This window comes from Garra rufa, chromosome 16 (genome assembly GCF_049309525.1).
Source record: "Garra rufa chromosome 16, GarRuf1.0, whole genome shotgun sequence".
Taxonomy (NCBI): domain Eukaryota; kingdom Metazoa; phylum Chordata; class Actinopteri; order Cypriniformes; family Cyprinidae; genus Garra; species Garra rufa.
Genome location: NC_133376.1, coordinates 1,014,043 through 1,033,050, shown reverse-complemented (window position 1 = coordinate 1,033,050; position 19,008 = coordinate 1,014,043). Strand labels below are relative to the sequence as shown.

At 39.3% G+C, this 19,008-nt stretch overlaps 1 protein-coding gene and 1 pseudogene across 2 annotated transcripts in view; one reads left to right on the top strand and one right to left on the bottom strand.

The window, feature by feature from the left end:
• LOC141287837 (NACHT, LRR and PYD domains-containing protein 12-like) overlaps nt 1-19,008 on the bottom strand; it is a 51,367-nt gene that overhangs the window by 3,496 nt on the left and 28,863 nt on the right. For both annotated transcript variants that reach the window (XM_073819932.1, XM_073819931.1), the window contains exon 10: nt 9,587-9,760. In XM_073819932.1, the coding sequence (XP_073676033.1) occupies nt 9,587-9,760 (174 nt within the window). The remainder of the gene's footprint in view (nt 1-9,586; nt 9,761-19,008) is intronic.
• LOC141288379 (uncharacterized) lies at nt 13,727-18,682 on the top strand (annotated as a pseudogene).

Here is a 19,008-nt window from a genome sequence, read left to right as displayed (position 1 = left end):
CACAGAATAAAACAGTTAAAAAATAATTGTGACTTTTCATCTAACAATTGCAAGATGTAAACATCACAATTATAAAAGTCACAATTATCTTTTAAAATGTATTCTGTGGCAGAAACAATCTTCCATACTTGACTGATCCTCATGCAATGACAAGTGTCCTTCTCACCAGTTCTCATAATAAACACCTTTTGTACAGACCCAGATTACTGACCTATCATTAGCCAGCTGTCCATAAGCATATATCTCCATTATTCAGAGAAACTTCACAGCTGAAGCTATAGCGCAGCTTTTCTCACTCTTTCACTGTATATGATGGAATTAATTATTTACCCTCATGCAGTTCCAAACCCATAAGACCTTAGTCTTTGGAACACAAATGAATGTATTTTTTGATGAAATCCAGAAGCTCTCCTGTCCCAAAAGAAAGCCTGGTGCCAGGACAGAGCTCAAAAGCATGTAATCAGATATCAATGTGATTCCATTAAGGCCTATAAATCTGACGGGATCTTTTTGCATACAAAATCAGAGACATTACACATTCAGATCAAGCCTATAATATTCTACTGTTGCATTGCTTTCACCCTCTTATAAGTCACAAATTTCATAATATGTATTTACAAAAAAAAAAAAAAAAAACTAAAATGCTTTGTGCGTCTTTGCACACATTTTATTGATTTACGGGGGCTGGTGGATGCTATTTACCTTTTCTTATAACTTATGGACGTAAACACGTTTTGTGCACTATGACCCCAAGGTTTGTTGACTGTGATGACGTCACAAGGCGCGACATTTGAATTGAATGCTGTACAGTCCTGGCCAAAAGTTTTGAGAATGACACAAATATTAGTTTTTACAAAGTTTGCTGCTCAACTGCTTTTAGATCTTTGTTTCAGTTGTTCCTGTGATGTACTGAAATATGATTACAAGCACTTCATACATTTCAAAGGCTTTTATCGACAATTACATGACATTTATGCAAAGAGTCAGTATTTGCAGTGTTGGCCCTTCTTTTTCAGGACCTCTGCAATTGGACTGGGCATGCTCTCAATCAACTTCTGGGCCAAATCCTGACTGATAGCAACCCATTCTTTCATAATCACTTCTTGGAGTTTGTGAGAATTAGTGGGTTTTTGTTTGTCCACCCGCCTCTTGAGGATTGACCACAAGTTTTAAGATCTGGGGAGTTTCCAGGCCATGGACCCAAAATGTCAACGTTTTGGTCCCCGAGCCACTTAGTTATCACTTTTGCCTTATGGCACGGTGCTCCATCGTGCTGGAAAATGCATTGTTCTTCACCAAACTGTTGTTGGATTGTTGGAAGAAGTTGCTGTTGGAGGGTGTTTTGGTACCATTCTTTATTCATGGCTGTGTTTTTGGGCAAAACTGTGAGTGAGCCCACTCCCTTGGATGAGAAGCAACCCCACACATGAATGGTCTCAGGATGCTTTACTGCTGGCATGACACAGGACTGATGGTAGCGCTCACCTTTTCTTCTCCGGACAAGCCTTTTTCCAGATGCCCCAAACAATCGGAAAAAGGCTTCATCTGAGAATATGACTTTGCCCTAGTCCTCAGCAGTCCATTCGCCATACTTTTTGCAGAAGATCAATCTGTCCCTGATGTTTTTTTTGGAGAGAATTGGCTTCTTTGCTGCCCTTCTTGACACCAGGCCATCTTCCAAAAATCTTGGCCTCACTGTGTGTTCAGATGCGCTCACACCTGCCTGCTGCCATTCCTGAGCAAGCTCTGCACTGGTGGCACTCCGATCCCGCAGCTGAATCCTCTTTAGGAGACCATCCTGGCGCTTGCTGGACTTTCTTGGACGCCCTGAAGCCTTCTTAACAATGCAGTAGAAAGTTTTTTTCGGGATTAAGTTAATTTTCATGGCAAAGAAGGACTATGCAATTCATCTGATCACTCTTCATAACATTCTGGAGTATATGCAAATTGCTATTATAAAAACTGCTGCATTCTACTCTTCATCATCTCGTTTTATTATTGCAACCTGTTGCTTCAACCTTTCTCTTTCACCACAAAGGCACATTTATAAATGCAAGCACAATTACACACTCACAGGCATAACGTTATGTCTGAAGAGAAAAAAAAAGTACACGCACACTGAGGTTTTGGAGCTACTATTCATGTCTGATGAGGATGAACTCTCCAACTGCTCATCTGCTCCAGATTCAGTTTCTAGTGGGGTCGAATCTGACTTTCTTGAAGGAATAGATCCGTTCCAGGACATGTAAGTATACACTAGTCAACATTTGAAGTGGATCAAAAACTTGCATCAAAGTTGTTCTAAAACCAAAATGTGTTTCTTTCACAATTTATGCATAACATATAAGTCTGTTATTATTCAATGTTGTCATTAATGAAATGTCATCCTTAATGGATTTTGATGGTCTCCAGACATGATTGTTTGTCATTAGGTACCAATTGACCTGTCACAGGTGTTCATAATTGGGAACTGCTCATCATTTGAAGCTTTGAATGCTTCACTTGAGGCCAAAAAACACTAAAAATGCAACATTTAGTGAGATTGCAGGATTCTGACCTTAACAGGGCCATTGGGATGCTGCAAGGAGGCATGACTCAGCGTGAAGTTTCAGACGCAGTAGGGACATCTCAAAGTTTCATTTCCAGAGCCTGGAACAGGTTCAGAAGGTTTGGTAGTGTGTGTAGGAAGCATGGTGGAGGCAGACAACTGGTCACAACACCAAATTAAGACCAATACTTGACCCTGCACGCCCGCAGAAATCGTTTCATGCCTGCAGTCAGCCTGCAAAATGACCTTCAGGATGCAACAGGGGTGCAAGTGTTCACTTTGTGAGACTGTGAGAAGACAACTTCATGAAGTTGGCTTGAGAGCGAGAAGACCAGCTGTGAGGGTGCCTCTTTCCAGAGCACATAAACCGGCACATCTGGAGTCATTGCTTTCTATAGATGAGTCCTGGTTCTGCATGAACTTCCTAGACATGCGTAGGAGGGTCTGGCGTCGTCCTGGGGAAAGAAATTTGACGCAAAATGTTGTACAGCATGAACGTATTGGTTGATCATCAGTCCTGGTATGGGGAGGCATCTCCATGAGTTCAAGGACAGAGCTTGTCATTATTGAAAATGGAAGCCTGACAGGCCAAAGGTATGGGGATGAAATCCTGAGACCAGTTGTGCGGCCGTATGCTGGTGCAATGTGGCCAGATTTTGTGCTAATGGATGACAACGCTGGCCTACATCGAGTAAGACTGGTGACGGAATTCTTGGAGGAAGAGGGCATCTCAAGAATGGAGTGGCCAACCCGGTCACCCGACTTGAACCCCATTGAACACATTTGGGAGCAGCTACAGTCAAGAGTTTAAGCACGCCAGGTCCCTCCAGGAACCTGTGTGGAGTTGTGAACAGCGTTGCTGGAGGAATGGCAAGTCATCCCTCAACAGAATATCCAAAACCTCATCTCAATCATGCATAGGCGATGTGAGGCTGTGATCAGTGTCAGAGGTGGTAACACTGACTACTGACTGGTTGTCTCAGCACATTACGCTTGTTGTTTCTTGTTCTTGACTTGTTTTTTGCATTCGTTAAACCATTCAGTTCATGTTTGTTTTACAGTACGAACTCAGATTTTTGATCTGCTGTAACTTGCAGAAACCATGGATGAACAAGGAGGTGCGTCTCCTGCTGAAAGCACGCAACACTGCCTTCAGATCAGGTGATGCACAGGCCTACAGCACTTCCAGGGCTAATCTGAAGAGGGGCATCAAAAAGGCCAAGCACTGCTACAAACTTAAGCTAGAGGAGCACTTTTCTAACTCTGACCCTCGACGCATGTGGCAGGGCATTCAGGCCATCAGCGATTACAGACCCAGCCACTCCACCCCCACAGCCACTAATGTCTTCTTCCTGGATGAGCTTAATGACTTTTATGCTCGCTTTGAGAGAGACAATACAGACACTGCCACCAAGATCGTTCCCTCAACCGACCACTCACCCATCACACTAACCTCCTCTGACGTACACACCGCACTGAGCCGGATCAACGCGCGCAAGGCTGCTGGACCAGACGGTATTCCTGGCCGCGTACTGAGGGCATGTGCAGAGCAGCTCGCTGGGGTATTCACAGACATTTTTAACATGTTCCTTGCCCAAGCAACTGTTCCCACATGTTTTAAATCCACCTCCATTGTGCCAGTGCCAAAACACTCCAACCCAACATGCCTGAACGACTACCGCCCTGTAGCACTCACACCCATTATTATGAAGTGCTTCGAGCGGCTGGTCCTCTCACACCTCAAGGGCTCCCTCCAATCCACACTGGACCCACACCAGTTTGCCTACCGTGGCAATAGGAGCACAGATGATGCAGTCTCCATAGCGCTGCACTCTGTACTCACATACCTGGACAATACAAACACTTATGCACGAATGCTGTTTGTTGATTTCAGCTCAGCATTCAACACTGTCAGACCCTCTAAGTTAATCACTAAATTTAGAGACCTGGACATTAACATTTCACTGTGTAACTGGATTATGGACTTTCTGACCAATAGACCTCAGCATGTTAGATGAGGTCACATCTGCTCCACTACTCTCACGCTCAACACTGGAGTACCACAGGGTTGCGTGCTGAGCCCCTTCCTCTACTCCCTCTTCACCCACGACTGCAGGCCTGTGTATGGATCTAACACCATCATCAAGTTTGCAGACGACACTACGGTGATCGGTCTCATCAGCAACAACGATGAGACTGCCTACTGGGAGGAGATTCAGCACCTGGCCACGTGGTGCACAGACAATAATCTGCTCCTTAATACCACCAAAACCAAGGAGCTCATTGTGGACTTCAGGAAGGGAAGAAGAGGTTCACACGAACCCATGCACATCAATGGGATGGCTGTTGAGTCTGTTTCATCTTTTAAGTTCCTGGGGACCCACATTTCGGAGGACCTATCCTGGACCACCAACACCTCCAGCCTGGTCAAGAAGGCTCACCAGCGCCTGTTCTTCTTGAGAACACTTAAGAAGAACCAGCTGTCCTCAGCTATCCTGGTGAACATCTATCGCTGCACGATAGAAAGCATCCTTACGAACTGTGTCACAGTCTGGTACGGAAGCTGCTCTGTTGCGGAGCGTAAGGCATTGCAGCGGGTGGTGAAAACTGCCCAACGCATCATAGGGACTCCACTTCCATCCATTGAGGACATTAAGAAGAAGCACTGTTTGCGTCGAACACGCAGTATTCTTAAGGATTCCTCTCACCCCGCCCACAAACTGTTTTCTCTCCTGTCTTCCGGCAGGCGTTTCAGATGCCACAGGACAAGAACTAGCAGACTGAGGAACAGCTTCTTTCCCAGAGCTGTCTCCTTATTGAACTCTGCCCCCCACTGACACCTCTGCCCCCCCTCACACACCCTACACTCTCCCCACTAACATTGCACTACTTAATATTCATTGCACTACACTGTACATACCCATTTGTAAATGCACATTTCCTTTGCACAAATACATATTGTAAATCTGTGATAAATCTATATCTATACATGTCTATTTGTAAATTCTGCTTTAGTAAACAGCAACCTGTATATTATGTTCAAATCTACCTGCAATTTACATTATAGTTAATAGCAACCTGTATATTGTGTTCATCTATTTATACATTCTAATTGTAGTTAATTATCATCTGTAAATTATGTTCACAGTACTTCATCTGTAAATATTATCCATAGCTTCCCCCTGTACATATCTCCTATAAGTGCACTTATAACTTATAAATTATACCTTTATCCTGCACTTGCTGCTTATTGCACTCCTGGTTAGACCTAAACTGCATTTCGTTGCCTTGTACTTGTACATGTGTAATGACAATAAAGTTGAATCTAATCTAATCTAATCTAATCTAATCTAATAACATCTTGTTTTTTAACTGAAAAAGCTTTCTTGCCTGTTTTGCCCTTCTTGTTTCAGAACAACTTTGATTAACATTTTTGATCCACTTCAAACGTTGACTACTGTATATTCGTGAAATATTCTTTGCTTTTGAGTTAGAGAATAACGGAAGAAAACAAAAAAAATGAATATGAATGCATGGCGTAACATGTACTCTCATCTGTAGTGCTGAATATGAGAGCCATTGGAGCCCTCAGAGCCATCCTGCACCTCAGAGTCATCCATGTCAGTTCGTAGACGGAGAGGGTATGGTTGGAGGGCCAACACCAGAGGCTACAGAAGTCCCGTAGCAATGGCCGTACGTTAGAGACAGCCCCTAATAATTCTGTTGGGTGGAAAACAGAAAAGGACCCTGACCATCTGCCTCAATCCCCCCATCTTTTCCTGCCCAAAAGAAAGCCAGGTGTGCAGCCACCTCTGTAAACTTCTCTGGACAGCCTAACGCCCATTGAGCTTTTCAAAATGTATTTTGACAAGTGCACTACCAAAACACTGTGTGCCAACACTAATGAAAAAGCAGCAATAAATATTGCTGAAGGAAAAAAAATTCAAATGGACTGAAGTCACAGAAGATATAAAGGTGCAAAAACATTGGCCTCACACAATACATAGGCGTTCAAAAGCTTCCAAAGCTCAGAGATTACTGGCGTGTCAAATCTATCTTTCTTGTTCCCTACCCTCAAAAGGTCATGTCCAGAGACCGGTTCCTCAGCATCACATGGAAAAATGCATTTGAGTGACCCTGCAGAAGATGCTGCAAATTACAGAAACAGCCTGAAGCAGTACATAAAAAAATAAGCCAACAAAGTGGGGCATAGAACTGTTTGTGTTATGTGAACATAGTGGCTATACAGTGGATTTCAATATTTACACAGGAATGTTGTAAATGGGAACAGACTTTCATTCAATGCTGTAATGCTGCTGGTGAGAAAGAAGTTCTTGAGATCTGGATATCACATTTACTGTGATAATTTTTATACCAGCCTAGTGCTTTTCCAGCACCTTTAAAGCCTGGACTTTGGAGCCTGTGAAACCATCAGGGACACAAGAAACGGTGTCTTAAAAATCAAAGTAAAAAAGTCACAAGTCTAAACACAGCCTTTCTGCATTTTCAGTTCTGATAAAGTACAGATTTTAGAGTAGTGTATTAAATATTTTACACAGCCTTTTTTAGTAGTTCAATCAACATTGCTCTCAAAAGTAATATGTTACCAATTTTACTTTACAATGCACTGTTTATAAAAATTATTGTATCTCAAACTAATTGACACAGTCCAAATCAGTTTAAAGTGTTTTATGCAAGTTTTTTTTTTTCATTGACAAGCTTGAGGTTTACATTTGTCATATTTCTGTATTTAATAAAATATGTAGAAAAAAACTAAACAATTTTAATTTTTTTGTTAGTTTTTTTGCACCCTACCGCAGAGAGGGGAGCACTGCCAAACTCCACCATAAAGTGCCTTGCAGGGAGGTCGAGGAGGCCTTCCAAGCTGTGCACAGAACTCCAAAAGTGGAGTACCTGACTCTAAGACTGATAGAAGGACTCGTAAGCTCTTTGTAGGAATAACCCTCTGAAGAGAGGGGAGCACTGTCAGACCCTGACCGCAACCTCAATCCTTCAGGGAGGCCAGAGAGTGAGGTACTCATTTTTCAGATTAAGAGGAGCACTCAATGCTCAATCTCATACCTCAGTATGTGGGGAAGAGTCCTGCACAACAAGATTAAAGGGGGCTGTGAGAGTGGCAGGCTCTACGCAACCCTTAGGACCAGAGGAAGCGATGCCAGCTCAACTACGAAAGTAGTCCAGGACCCAAAGCCACTCATGCACATGATATGACTCCAGAGAGCCAATGGTAGGCCTTCAGAATGAAGGGGTATCCTCACACTCGTACCTTATAACTGCAGAGTGGAATTCAGGAGTGGAGATACTCGCCAATTTGAATGAGAGGAGGACTCAAGTTCAGTACATGTGCAGCATGAATACAACGAGCTTAAATCTCAAAGAGCCCCTTGGGGTGAGATATGAATAACTCACTACATGACAGGCCCCAATGTGGAATGACAATTCAACAGGAGGCAGGGTTTGCAATGTCACTCATGAGTGAAATGAGTTTCAAGGAGAACCTTTTTTTTATGGTGCCATAGAATGCATTGAGAGAATATTTTAAATTGTTCTCTGATATCTACATAGAAGGTATTTGGCATAGGAAAGGGCAAAAAATCTCCAGAAATGGTTTTACAGGTCTATTTACAACCCTAGAATTTGCCCCTGGAATGAAATGCTCTGTTATTTGGAAGCTTCGTGAATATTAATGGGCTCTGCTCTGATTGGCTGTTCCACAGAGCTCAATAGCTCGCACATGGATAAAAATATAGATTTAATTAGGAGCTCTAGCCGCTTTTAATATGCGGTTTGTTGAATCTGCCGTTTTGAATCGCCGACATTTTAGTCTCATTGCAGTGATGCATGTGCTCTGTGTAACGTTACAATGCAGAGGGAGTGCTTCTTACCATGCAAGCTGAGCAGCTCGTCAGTGATTCTCCAGATCTGTAAATCATTCGCCATCATCAGGCAGTTATTTCTCCATCATTCACCATCATCAGCGCAGGCATCTCACTGTTTATGTGGTAAGTGAAATCCTATGTATTGCAATGTAACAGGCTAGCGCTAGCATTAAGCTAACCGTGTCCCTTCTGTGGCTTGCCTTATTTTACTGATGTACTGACGTTAATGATGATTGGGCGATGCAAATGTTGGAGGTGTAACTATTAACGATCCCCAGACTGTTACGTAACAGTCTGTGTTATGTTGGAATTGACCTATTTTTCGGTGGTCTTTTGCAAATACTAGATTTATATAAGAAGGAGGAAACGATGGTGTTTGAGACTCATGGTATGTCATGTCCATGTACTGAACTGTTATTATTTAACTATGCCCAGGTAAATTCAGTTTTCCATTCTATGGCACCTTTAAGAACTAAGCAACGTGAGGTTGCAGCACTGCTCTGGAACCTTGATAACAGAAGGCCCATGAGGTGGCATAATAGCTCAGAATTAAGGTAATCCATTGATGACTTCAGCAGGGAGGCCTGATAAAGTAGGTCTAGCAACTTGCTTTTCAGAAACCAGGATTCTGCACCAGAGACGCACCCACGAGCAACCCTCAGGAGCACGAGCAAGGTACAGTCATGCTCCTGCCCCCCAGGGAAGCACAATACTCAGCTACACTGACTCAATCCGGGGGCGCAAGAGGACCAAGGAGGCCAAGCAAGGTCTATAACTTAGGCTAAGGAGAACCTAACTGGGGATATTTAATAGATCACAAATCCAAGAGGTCACCAAAATGAAGGGAGAGAGGTCCAGGTAGGGTCCTCATCTCCTGACTTTTAACAGTTTTGAAAGTCAGTGGCACAGAATGAAGGGTAGATTAGATGTACAATTATAATTAATTATAATAAGCAGCATTATGGATATTCTCTTTTATGTGGCCGTACTACAACTCAGTAATTTCTTATTTTAAAGTTTCTGAGGGTGTGATAATTCATGTTGAGATTTAGTGTTCACTAAACATTTATTTTACAAGCTGATTTTAGTCTTAAAAATTACATTAAAGAAAACACATGACTATCACAAATGATCTTACCCCAGTATTTCCAGTTTACAGTGAAGATCCTCCAGTCCATTACAAAGAAGCTTCACTCCAACATTTTGCAGTGTATTTCTAGACAGATTCAGATCTCTCAGGTGTGAGGGGTTTGATCTCAGAGCTGAAGCCAGAGCAGCACAACCCTCATCTGTGATGCCACAGTCACTCAACCTGTAGAGAACAATGACACACTCTTCACTCTCTCAGATCAGATCAGTTTAGCTGTAAATCACTGAAATTAAAATGTAGGCAATGATGACTTGCAAAATTTGTCACTGGAAAATCCTTTCATAAAGTGAATGTAGATATGTATTGATATTTATCAGTCCTTCCATTTCCTGGGAATCAACTGCACTGCATAATAATGTGTTCAGCTGTTTCCATCACTCCACAATAATAGCACGGAGCTAATGATGAGTTGTGTTTACTCATCATAAACAACAATGTATCATTAAGAAATGAATGTATGAGTCACAATCAGAATATAAAAACTCCTCCTCCAGGGCTGTCCTTAGGCAGTGCAACTGGTGCGGGCATGGCTCACATCAAATTCAAGATACTGATGCTGGCATATAGGACAGCCACCGGCTCTTCACCTGCCTACCTCCATTCACTACTACAAATCTACACTCCCTCCAGAAGTCTGAGATCCGCTAGTGAAAGACACCTCATTGTACCACCACAGAGAGGAATAAAATCATTTTCCAGAACATTCTCGTGCACTGTTCCTGCCTGGTGGAATGATCTTCCCACCCTATCCGGAATACAGACATCTTAAAGCTTTCAAGCGACTCCTGAAAACCCATCTATTTCGATACTATTTGTTCTCCTCTCTTTCTTGATCTTCCCTTTCTAGCCTGTACTTTTCTAACAACGCCTGATATATGGTATTTTTGAGCACTTCCTATGTCGATCCGCCTTCTTAGGATGAATCGCTTGTTGTATTCCCCAATTGTAAGTCGCTTTGGATAAAAGCATCTGCTAAATGAATAATATCTTAATATCGAGGGCTCCTGCATGTCCTTAAAAACTCCTCAATTTAGTTGTGAATGTAAGGCCATAAGTTTAAAATGTATTAAATAGTTTTAAAAAAGTCTTAATTATAATTTAAGAGTCTTACAGTTGTGGACGGAAAGACGAGAATCGCGATAGGGCTGGATAAATCTTTAAAAGGCAATGATGTCAACTATGTGCGTTGCACGTTTCAAAGTCAAAAGGCGGCACATGTCTTTATATGAATGTTTCCGAAGGGAACCGACTTTCCGTGTCGTTGGCATTTTCATTTCATGCCTGATAAAACAGCATTAAAGCTGCTTTGTGTACAGCCATTACTAGAGAAACCGTATTATTTCAGCGCTCCTAAAGCGCCCCCTCGTGACAGAGAATTTTATTTCCAATACATTATTTCAGCTGTATAAACTGCAATTACTGACCCATGTGTTTATGCAGCAAACACGGAGCTGTAAATGTGAAAAGTTAATGTGCCTTCTAAAAATCTAAACAATTAAGTAATATTTATGTTTTAAATAAATATAATAAATGATATACTTGATTTATCCCTTTTAATGGTATAAAGGCCGAAATGCGATTGTATAAGATATTTTGTTTTTGTGTGAACCTTTATCTGAATTATAAATCATGCAATTTTATGGCTTAATATTCGTATATTGTGTGTTCATTTTACTTGTGCAGCTCTTAAAAATGGTCATAAATTGCCTTAAATTGGTATTTAAAATTTTTGCATATACACTAAAAGTGAAATAAAATTCCTTCCTTGATATTTGTTTATATTTGTGTATTGAAACATTTTTGATTGAAATTTAGACTCCTATTTGATTTTCTATATATAAAAAAATAATTAAATAATTAGCTTTCTTATTTGGGTTAGTTAAATTAATTTTCAGGCTACCAAAATTTGAAGGGTACCTGCCCGAAGGGCTACCAGAGATTTTGAAATTTTGTGAGCCCTGCACTTATATATAATAGTTTAATATAATAAATACAATATAAATAGTAGCTATTAAGATTTATGTCGTTTGGAATTGCTGAATTCCAATTGCTATATTCACTTTTATATATATCAATTACAATTGTATTACTTATAAATGATTAAAATACAAAACTTATAGTAGTTATTTTTTTTGGAATATATTCAGGATATCAACTAGCATAATAAATATGCATGCACTGTATTTTTTCACTTTCGCTGTCATTGGTAATGCAGGGAATGTTGTGATTGGTTGTCAAGACAGCCAATCAGAATTTAGCAGCCTTGTCTCTGATTGGCTGGAATTGTGGCACAGCAAGTGAGCCTTCAGCATTTAGAGAGCACTGAGGGCGGGCATCAGGGGAGCAAGCGAGTGAAACGTTGCACATGCAAAAGAGAAGATCTGCACACATCCAAAAACTTATTTTAAAAGCAAAATTGATTTTCGTCCGCTCAAAATTAATTCTTCTTTGCGATTCGGACATTTTCTTCACAAAACTCAATTCACGTGCATGCAAAATGCACTTTTGCGCGCTCAAAATATGATTTTTCGCGCTTGGAATTGTGGCAGAGATGTAATCCCATAGAGGGTGAGGGCAGTTTTAACACTGCTTGCATTCTTTCTTGTTATCATTGTAAATACTGTATTTAGCATAATTTGAATTTCTAGGAAGTGAATGCCATTTTCTTTTGATGTTACATTGTTTTCTCCTGTTTTAAATATAGAGTGAGACAGAGAACTATATTTGTTGTTCGTTTAATTTTCTTAAGGTACATTTAGAGTGACTACTTCGGAAGATAGAAATAATTTTTTGTTACTTTGGTCTAGCCCCCTCCTGAAGTCACTTCCATATATTAATAAATCGTGTCAAACCTTATTTCTACGATTTATATTGAATTCTGGAGCCATACATCTTAATTATGTTAATTCTTTACTCATAGTTAACTTTAATGGGTGATAGATTATATTATTTACAAATACAGTACCTTTAGAAAACCATTATACCCTGTTAAAACATTTACCTTTTGTCACATTACACCCTGGAAAATAAAGTTTCAGGCAACTAATCTAATTGTAGCGACAGCGGTTACTTCTTCAAAATTTAGTTGGCTCCAGTAAAGTTATATTGTTAGGCAAAGTGACAACCGGACATGCGCACCCAGCATTAACAGTTTTGAAATAACTAGCTGTCAATCTGCATGTGTTTACTATCTGCAGTTTGCAAAACACATTAGATCACATGACTGTGATAGAATTAAGATAGAATAAGTCCCTTAAATTGGCAACCTAATTAAAAGTTTATCAGATAATTTAACAGAACTTGTTTTATTTTTTTTCACAGATAGCTTAAATATGCATATTAATTCTCTATTTTAGTTATTAAAGGGATGGTTCGGAGTAGAATTGACTTCATTGCTATGCACTCCGAAGCCCATGTAAATACCCCATCCGAAGTTTTTTTTTACCTTAGTCAAACATTTATGGAGATATTAGAGTTTTTCGAATTGCTTGTTACAGGAGTGATTGGTACATGTGATGTATCTCATAAATTGCACCACTAAACGTGCAAGTAATCTTACCAAACTTGTACAGTAGTGTAAATAGGTTATGTACTCACAAAACGCTGCATCGGAACATTTGTAAGTCCACCATGAGTGTTTTAAAAACACGTTTTAGCGGATCCCTACTAGTCTCAAAAACTACAAATGGCGACACGTCGACGTCACTTCCCTGGTTTGAAAAAAGCACGTAAAAGTCCTCCTACAAGTTGACATGCACACAGATGTAGTAGAAGGACTTTTACGTGCTTTTTTCAAAGCAGGGAAGTGACGTCGACTTGTAGTTTCTGAGACTAGTAGTTCTCGGGTAAAACGTGTTTTTAAAACACAAATGTTCTGATGCAGCGTTTTGTGAGTACATAACCTATTTACACTACTGTACAAGATTGGTAAGATTACTTGCACGTTTAGTGGTGCAATTTACGAGATACATTACATGTACCAATCACTCCTGTAACAAGCAATTAGAAAAATTCTAATATCTCCATAAATGTTTGACTAAGGTAAAAAAAACTCCGGATGGGGTATTTACATGGGCTTCGGAGTGCATAGCAATGAAGTCAATTCTACTCCGAACCATCCCTTTAATTATGGGTGTAGATGGCATAAACTGGAAATGTACAAGTTTAAGAATAGTCTACACACGCTACTTGTTGTACTCCCTTTGTTTAAATTGTGTACATTTTTTACTTTTTTATTTTTAATTGTTTTGTAAATCAATCATTTTTAAAGCAAAATAAATTAATTTAATACAATTAAATAAAATAAAATGAGCAAAATAATCTTTGTTGTGAAAAGAGCATTGTGATAAGATGACTCTTAATCTTGAGGCTTATTACTAAGCAATTTTAACATTCACAGCATGCAAACATCCATAAATCTATTAAAAGTTCTAAACACAATCAACATGTAGAACCCATCAAGAAAATTGGTTGAACACATTTAGCTTGTAGATACTGCACTTTGCTTTCGCAATAGTGATTTAGTTATTTAAAGGTGCCACAGAATGGAAAACTGTATTTACCGTGGCATAGTTGAATAATAACAGTTGTGTACATGGACATGACATACTGTGAGTCTCAACACCATCGTTTCCTCCTTCTGATATAAATCTGGTGTTTGCAAAAGACCACTGAAAAACAGGTCAATTCCAACATAACACTGACTCTACGTAATAGTTGCGATCGTTAATAGTAACACCCCCAACATTTGCATCGCCCAATCATCAGATGTTCTATGGGTAGGCTATTGTGAGAAAAAAACTAATCAAGGACAAAAGTGAAAATGGCAGATCACAGAAATAAATGTTATGTTCCAGGTTGTGCAGGAGATGTTAAATGCATGGATGGTTGGTGTCTGTACTCACAAAGGAAAACAAATAAGGCAATCTAATAAATTAAGGCAAGCCACTAAAGGGACACAGTTAGCTTCTTGCTAGCGCTAGCCTGTTACATTGCAGTGCATAAGATTTAACTTACCACATAAACAGAGTAAGGAAAGATGACTGCGCGGACGATGGCCAATGATTTGCAGATCCTGATAACTGCTGACAGCATCTAAACTTGTCAAATGTGGTAAGTACTGCCGCTGTAGTATAACGTTACACAGAGCACATGTGATCGCCGATCTCAAAAGTGAAAATAAGTTTCGTACATTCAAAATGGCAGTTTCAATCACATATTAATAGCGGCTCAAGCTATGTAATTAAATATATATTTCCTCCATGTGTTTCCTTCATGCTGTGTCAGAGCCGAGCCTCTCTGTGAGACAGCCAATCAGAGCAGAGCTCCTCATTAATATTCATGAACCTTCCAAATAAGGCAATAACAGACCATTTCATTCTAGGGACAAATCCTAGAGTTGTAAATGACCTGTAAAACCGCAGTAGGCTTAGCTGGCCACAAAGCCAAGTAATTACCATGAATGTGTTGGGGGAAAAGTAAGGAGATATTCAAATTATTTATTAATAAACTAGTATTTTCTGAGTCAGTGTCACAAAGATGAAGTTGACGATCCTGACTCGCCATCTGCTCGCTGGACGCGCTTTTAATGCCTAAATCTTTATGTAATAGGCCTATAGCTAATGAAAGAGTTTTCTTTTCAATTTGAATTATTTCGTTTTTATAGTAGTGATTTTTGTAAAATGCTCCTGTTCAACACCAAGATATCAGAAAGTGTATCCTGATTGTTTTCTTTAAAAGCACGTTTTGTTGATCCTGTGAGTACGCACAAACTAAGCTATACACAGTTCCGGATGATATATTACTCTTACATTTATGAGCAAAACTTAAGTTTCATATGGCGCTGGCGCCTCCATGTCCTGCAAAGCTCTCTGCACAAACAATTAGATATGTGCCTATTAGTACACATTTATCTAGGTTAAATTATTAGACTAATATTGTGCTGTTTGTTGCAGTGCATGTCTTGAAAAACTAACTTAGAGGTTTTTAGAATTGCATGGAAAAACAGTATGTCCAGCTATAGACAGGCTTTAAAAGCTGCTAGAGCTGAGTACATCCACCAACTCATAGAAAAAAACCAAAACAATCCAATGTTTTTATTTAGCACAGTGGGTAGATTAACAAATAACCAAACACCACCCAACCTAAATATTCCTGCACAGTTTAATAGTAACGACTTTATGAACTTCTTTACTGATAAAACAGACATCAGAAATACAATAACAAATATAGATACTACAGCAACTGATACTTCAGCATTAGTCATTACACCCAAAGAAAAACTGCAGTGCTTTACAACTATAGAACAGGAAGAATTAAATAAACTTATCAGCACATCTAAACCAACAACATGCCTATTAGATCCTGTACCCACTAAATTACTAAAAGAGTTGTACCTGTAGCAGAAGTACCTCTTCTTAATATTGTTAACTTATCGTTATCTTTAGGTCATGTCCCAAAACCATTCAAGCTAGCGGTTATTAAACCTCTAATAAAGAAACCACAGCTAGACCCTAGTGAATTGGCAAATTACAGACCCATTTCTAATCTTACATTTATGTCTTAAATTTTAGAAAAAGTTGTGTCTGCTCAATTGTGCTCCTTCTTGCAAAATATAATCTCTTTGAAGAATTTCAGTCAGGTTTCAGGCCCCATCATAGCACAGAAACTGCACTTGTAAAAATCACAAATGACTTGCTACTTGCGTCAGATCAAGGCTGTGTCTCATTGCTAGTTTTACTTGATCTTAGTGCTGCGTTCATCATGACATACTCATAGATCGATTACAAAACTATACAGGTATTCAAGGGCAGGCTTTAAGATGGTTCAGATCATACCTGTCCGATCGCTACCACTTTGTTTATTTAAATGGGGAGTCATCGCAGCTAACACCAGTAAAGTATGGAGTGCCATAAGGATCTGTCCTAGGTCCTCTACTATTTTCAATTTACATGTTACCCCTTGGTAATATTATTAGGAAATATGGGATTAGTTTCCATTGTTATGCTGATGATACTCAACTATATATTTCAACAAGACCAGTTGAAACTTCTACAGGGCTCTAGACTAACTTTTTGCACTGGTTGCACTGGTGCGCCTAACTTTTTTTCTTAGGTGCACCAGCACAAAAGTTAGGTGCACCCAAATTTTCAACCGCATCACATTTAACACCGCAGTTTTACAAGTTCACTTTTTTTTTTACTTTTTTATTTTATTTATTTTTTAATCCCTGTCCATATAGGCAATATTGACTTGTAAATGATTAACTAACAATCTGGTCAATATAAAGTTCTTTATTTCAAGCATATTTTTTCCCCAGTACTTTACCCTACTTTATGTAATAACGAAAACATTTCAGTGAAAAAATAAGTCCAAAACTCTCTATTTTAACATTTTGAACAATAGGGCTCTAAAATTGTTTTTTTATTTTATTTTTATTTTCGAAATTCTTGTTTTAATTTTTCTCATAATCAAATGAAAGCATAAACATGTATTTATTTTTAATCAAATGAAAAATAAACCTTTTTAATTTTTGGCAAACATATATATGATTTATAAATAGGAATATATAAACACCTACGTTATACTGTACAAAAGTAATACAGGACTAATATTGTTTTGTTTCATGTTAAACCGTACTTTTATTTTGACAGGTTGCCGTGAAGTTTCTGTGTGTACAGTATGATATGATGCTTTCTCAAATGAAACAGTAAAAGTGACACCGTAGGTTTGGAGATTGAGTTTATCTGTTCATGTGAGATGCAAATGCCAAAAATTAGCGGGAGCGTCACGCGTGCTTCAGTAGCATATACGCGTGGAGTTAAAAAAAAAAAAATACACGTCTCCACCATTAATACATAGAGGCGAATGGAACATGCAGGATTCATTTTAAACGGTCTTTTTGCCTTTCAGTTTTCATAGACACTAGTCCATATCGCGATTTGAATTAAGTGACAGACCAACTTTTGATTTATCAATCCAGAAATCAACGTATTACGTGGCATTCCGCGCCACAGTAAATTCGGTTTTTATGAATGGAGTCCGCGATCCAGTCCCTGTTTTTGCGGAGGAGGCATTGTAAACGCTTGCCAATGTAGAGACATCCTGACTGCATCACATGCATTTTCAAACGTACACACACGCACAGGAATATCTGGACCACGGACAATCAGAGGGGGGGCGGGATCCGTCCTTTATCTCTGATTGGTTTAGACCACGATATGGGTCTAATGTGTGTCTGTTGTTGAGCAACAGGGAGACTTTAAGAGTGAAGGAGTTTCGTTTTTTTCCCCCTCGAACGGCTGGTCGCACCGGTGCAACCTTTGATTTTTTTTAGTCGCACCATTGAGAAATTAGGTCGCACATGCGACCAAATTGGTCGCACTCTAGAGCCCTGTTCTAACTTAGCAAAGTTAACAGAGTGTGTTAAAAATGTGAAAGACTAGATGACCAATAATTTTCTACTACTAAATTCAGATAAGACCGAGATATTACTTATTGGACCAAAAAAACAGTACACAGAATCTCTTAAACTGCAATTTGCAACTAGATGGATGTACTGTTATTTCCTCTACAGTCAAAAATCTGGGTGTTATATTAGACAGCAATGTTACTAAAACAGCATTCTTCCATCTTAGAAACATTGCTAAGCTACGGAACATGTTACCTGTTTCTGATGCAGAAAAGTTAGTTCATGCATTCATGACGTCTAGACTGGACTATTGTAATGCACTACTAGGTGGTTGTCCTGCTTCTTCAATAAATAAGCTACAGGTAGTCCAAAATGCAGCTGCTAGAGTCCTTACCAGATCAAGAAAATATGATCATATTACCCCAATTTTACGGTCTCTACACTGGCTACCTATTAGGTTCCTTATCACTTATAAAATATTACTTCTTACCTATAAGGCTCTTAATGGTTTAGCTCCTGCATACCTAACTAGTCTCCTACTACGCTACAATCCCTCACGCTCCCTAAGGTCACAAAACTCTGAACTTTTAGTAGTACCTAGGATAGCAAAGTCCACTAAAGGAGGGAGAGCCTTTTCTCATTTGGCTCCCAAACTCTGGAATAGCCTTCCATGACCCTCTGAAGTTGTATGTGCACTATGGGCGGACCGATTAATCGATAATGAGAATCATTGTCAATGATTTTCATTATCGATAATAATCGATTTTATCGATTAGTTGTTTCAGCCCTAATTCTATGGCACCTTTAAGGTCATCCAAAGGCAGAGTGCATTACCACTAATCTACTAACAACATGTTTGACTGGCTGGTGTAAATCTTTAAAGGCATTTTTCTCAGTTTCAATGTCGGTGTAGTTACTGCACTTAGCCTTTTTAGGCCAGTATAGAAATTTCCACTAAATAAAAGTAGTAAATAAGAATTTAAGTGTGTGTTCACAATTT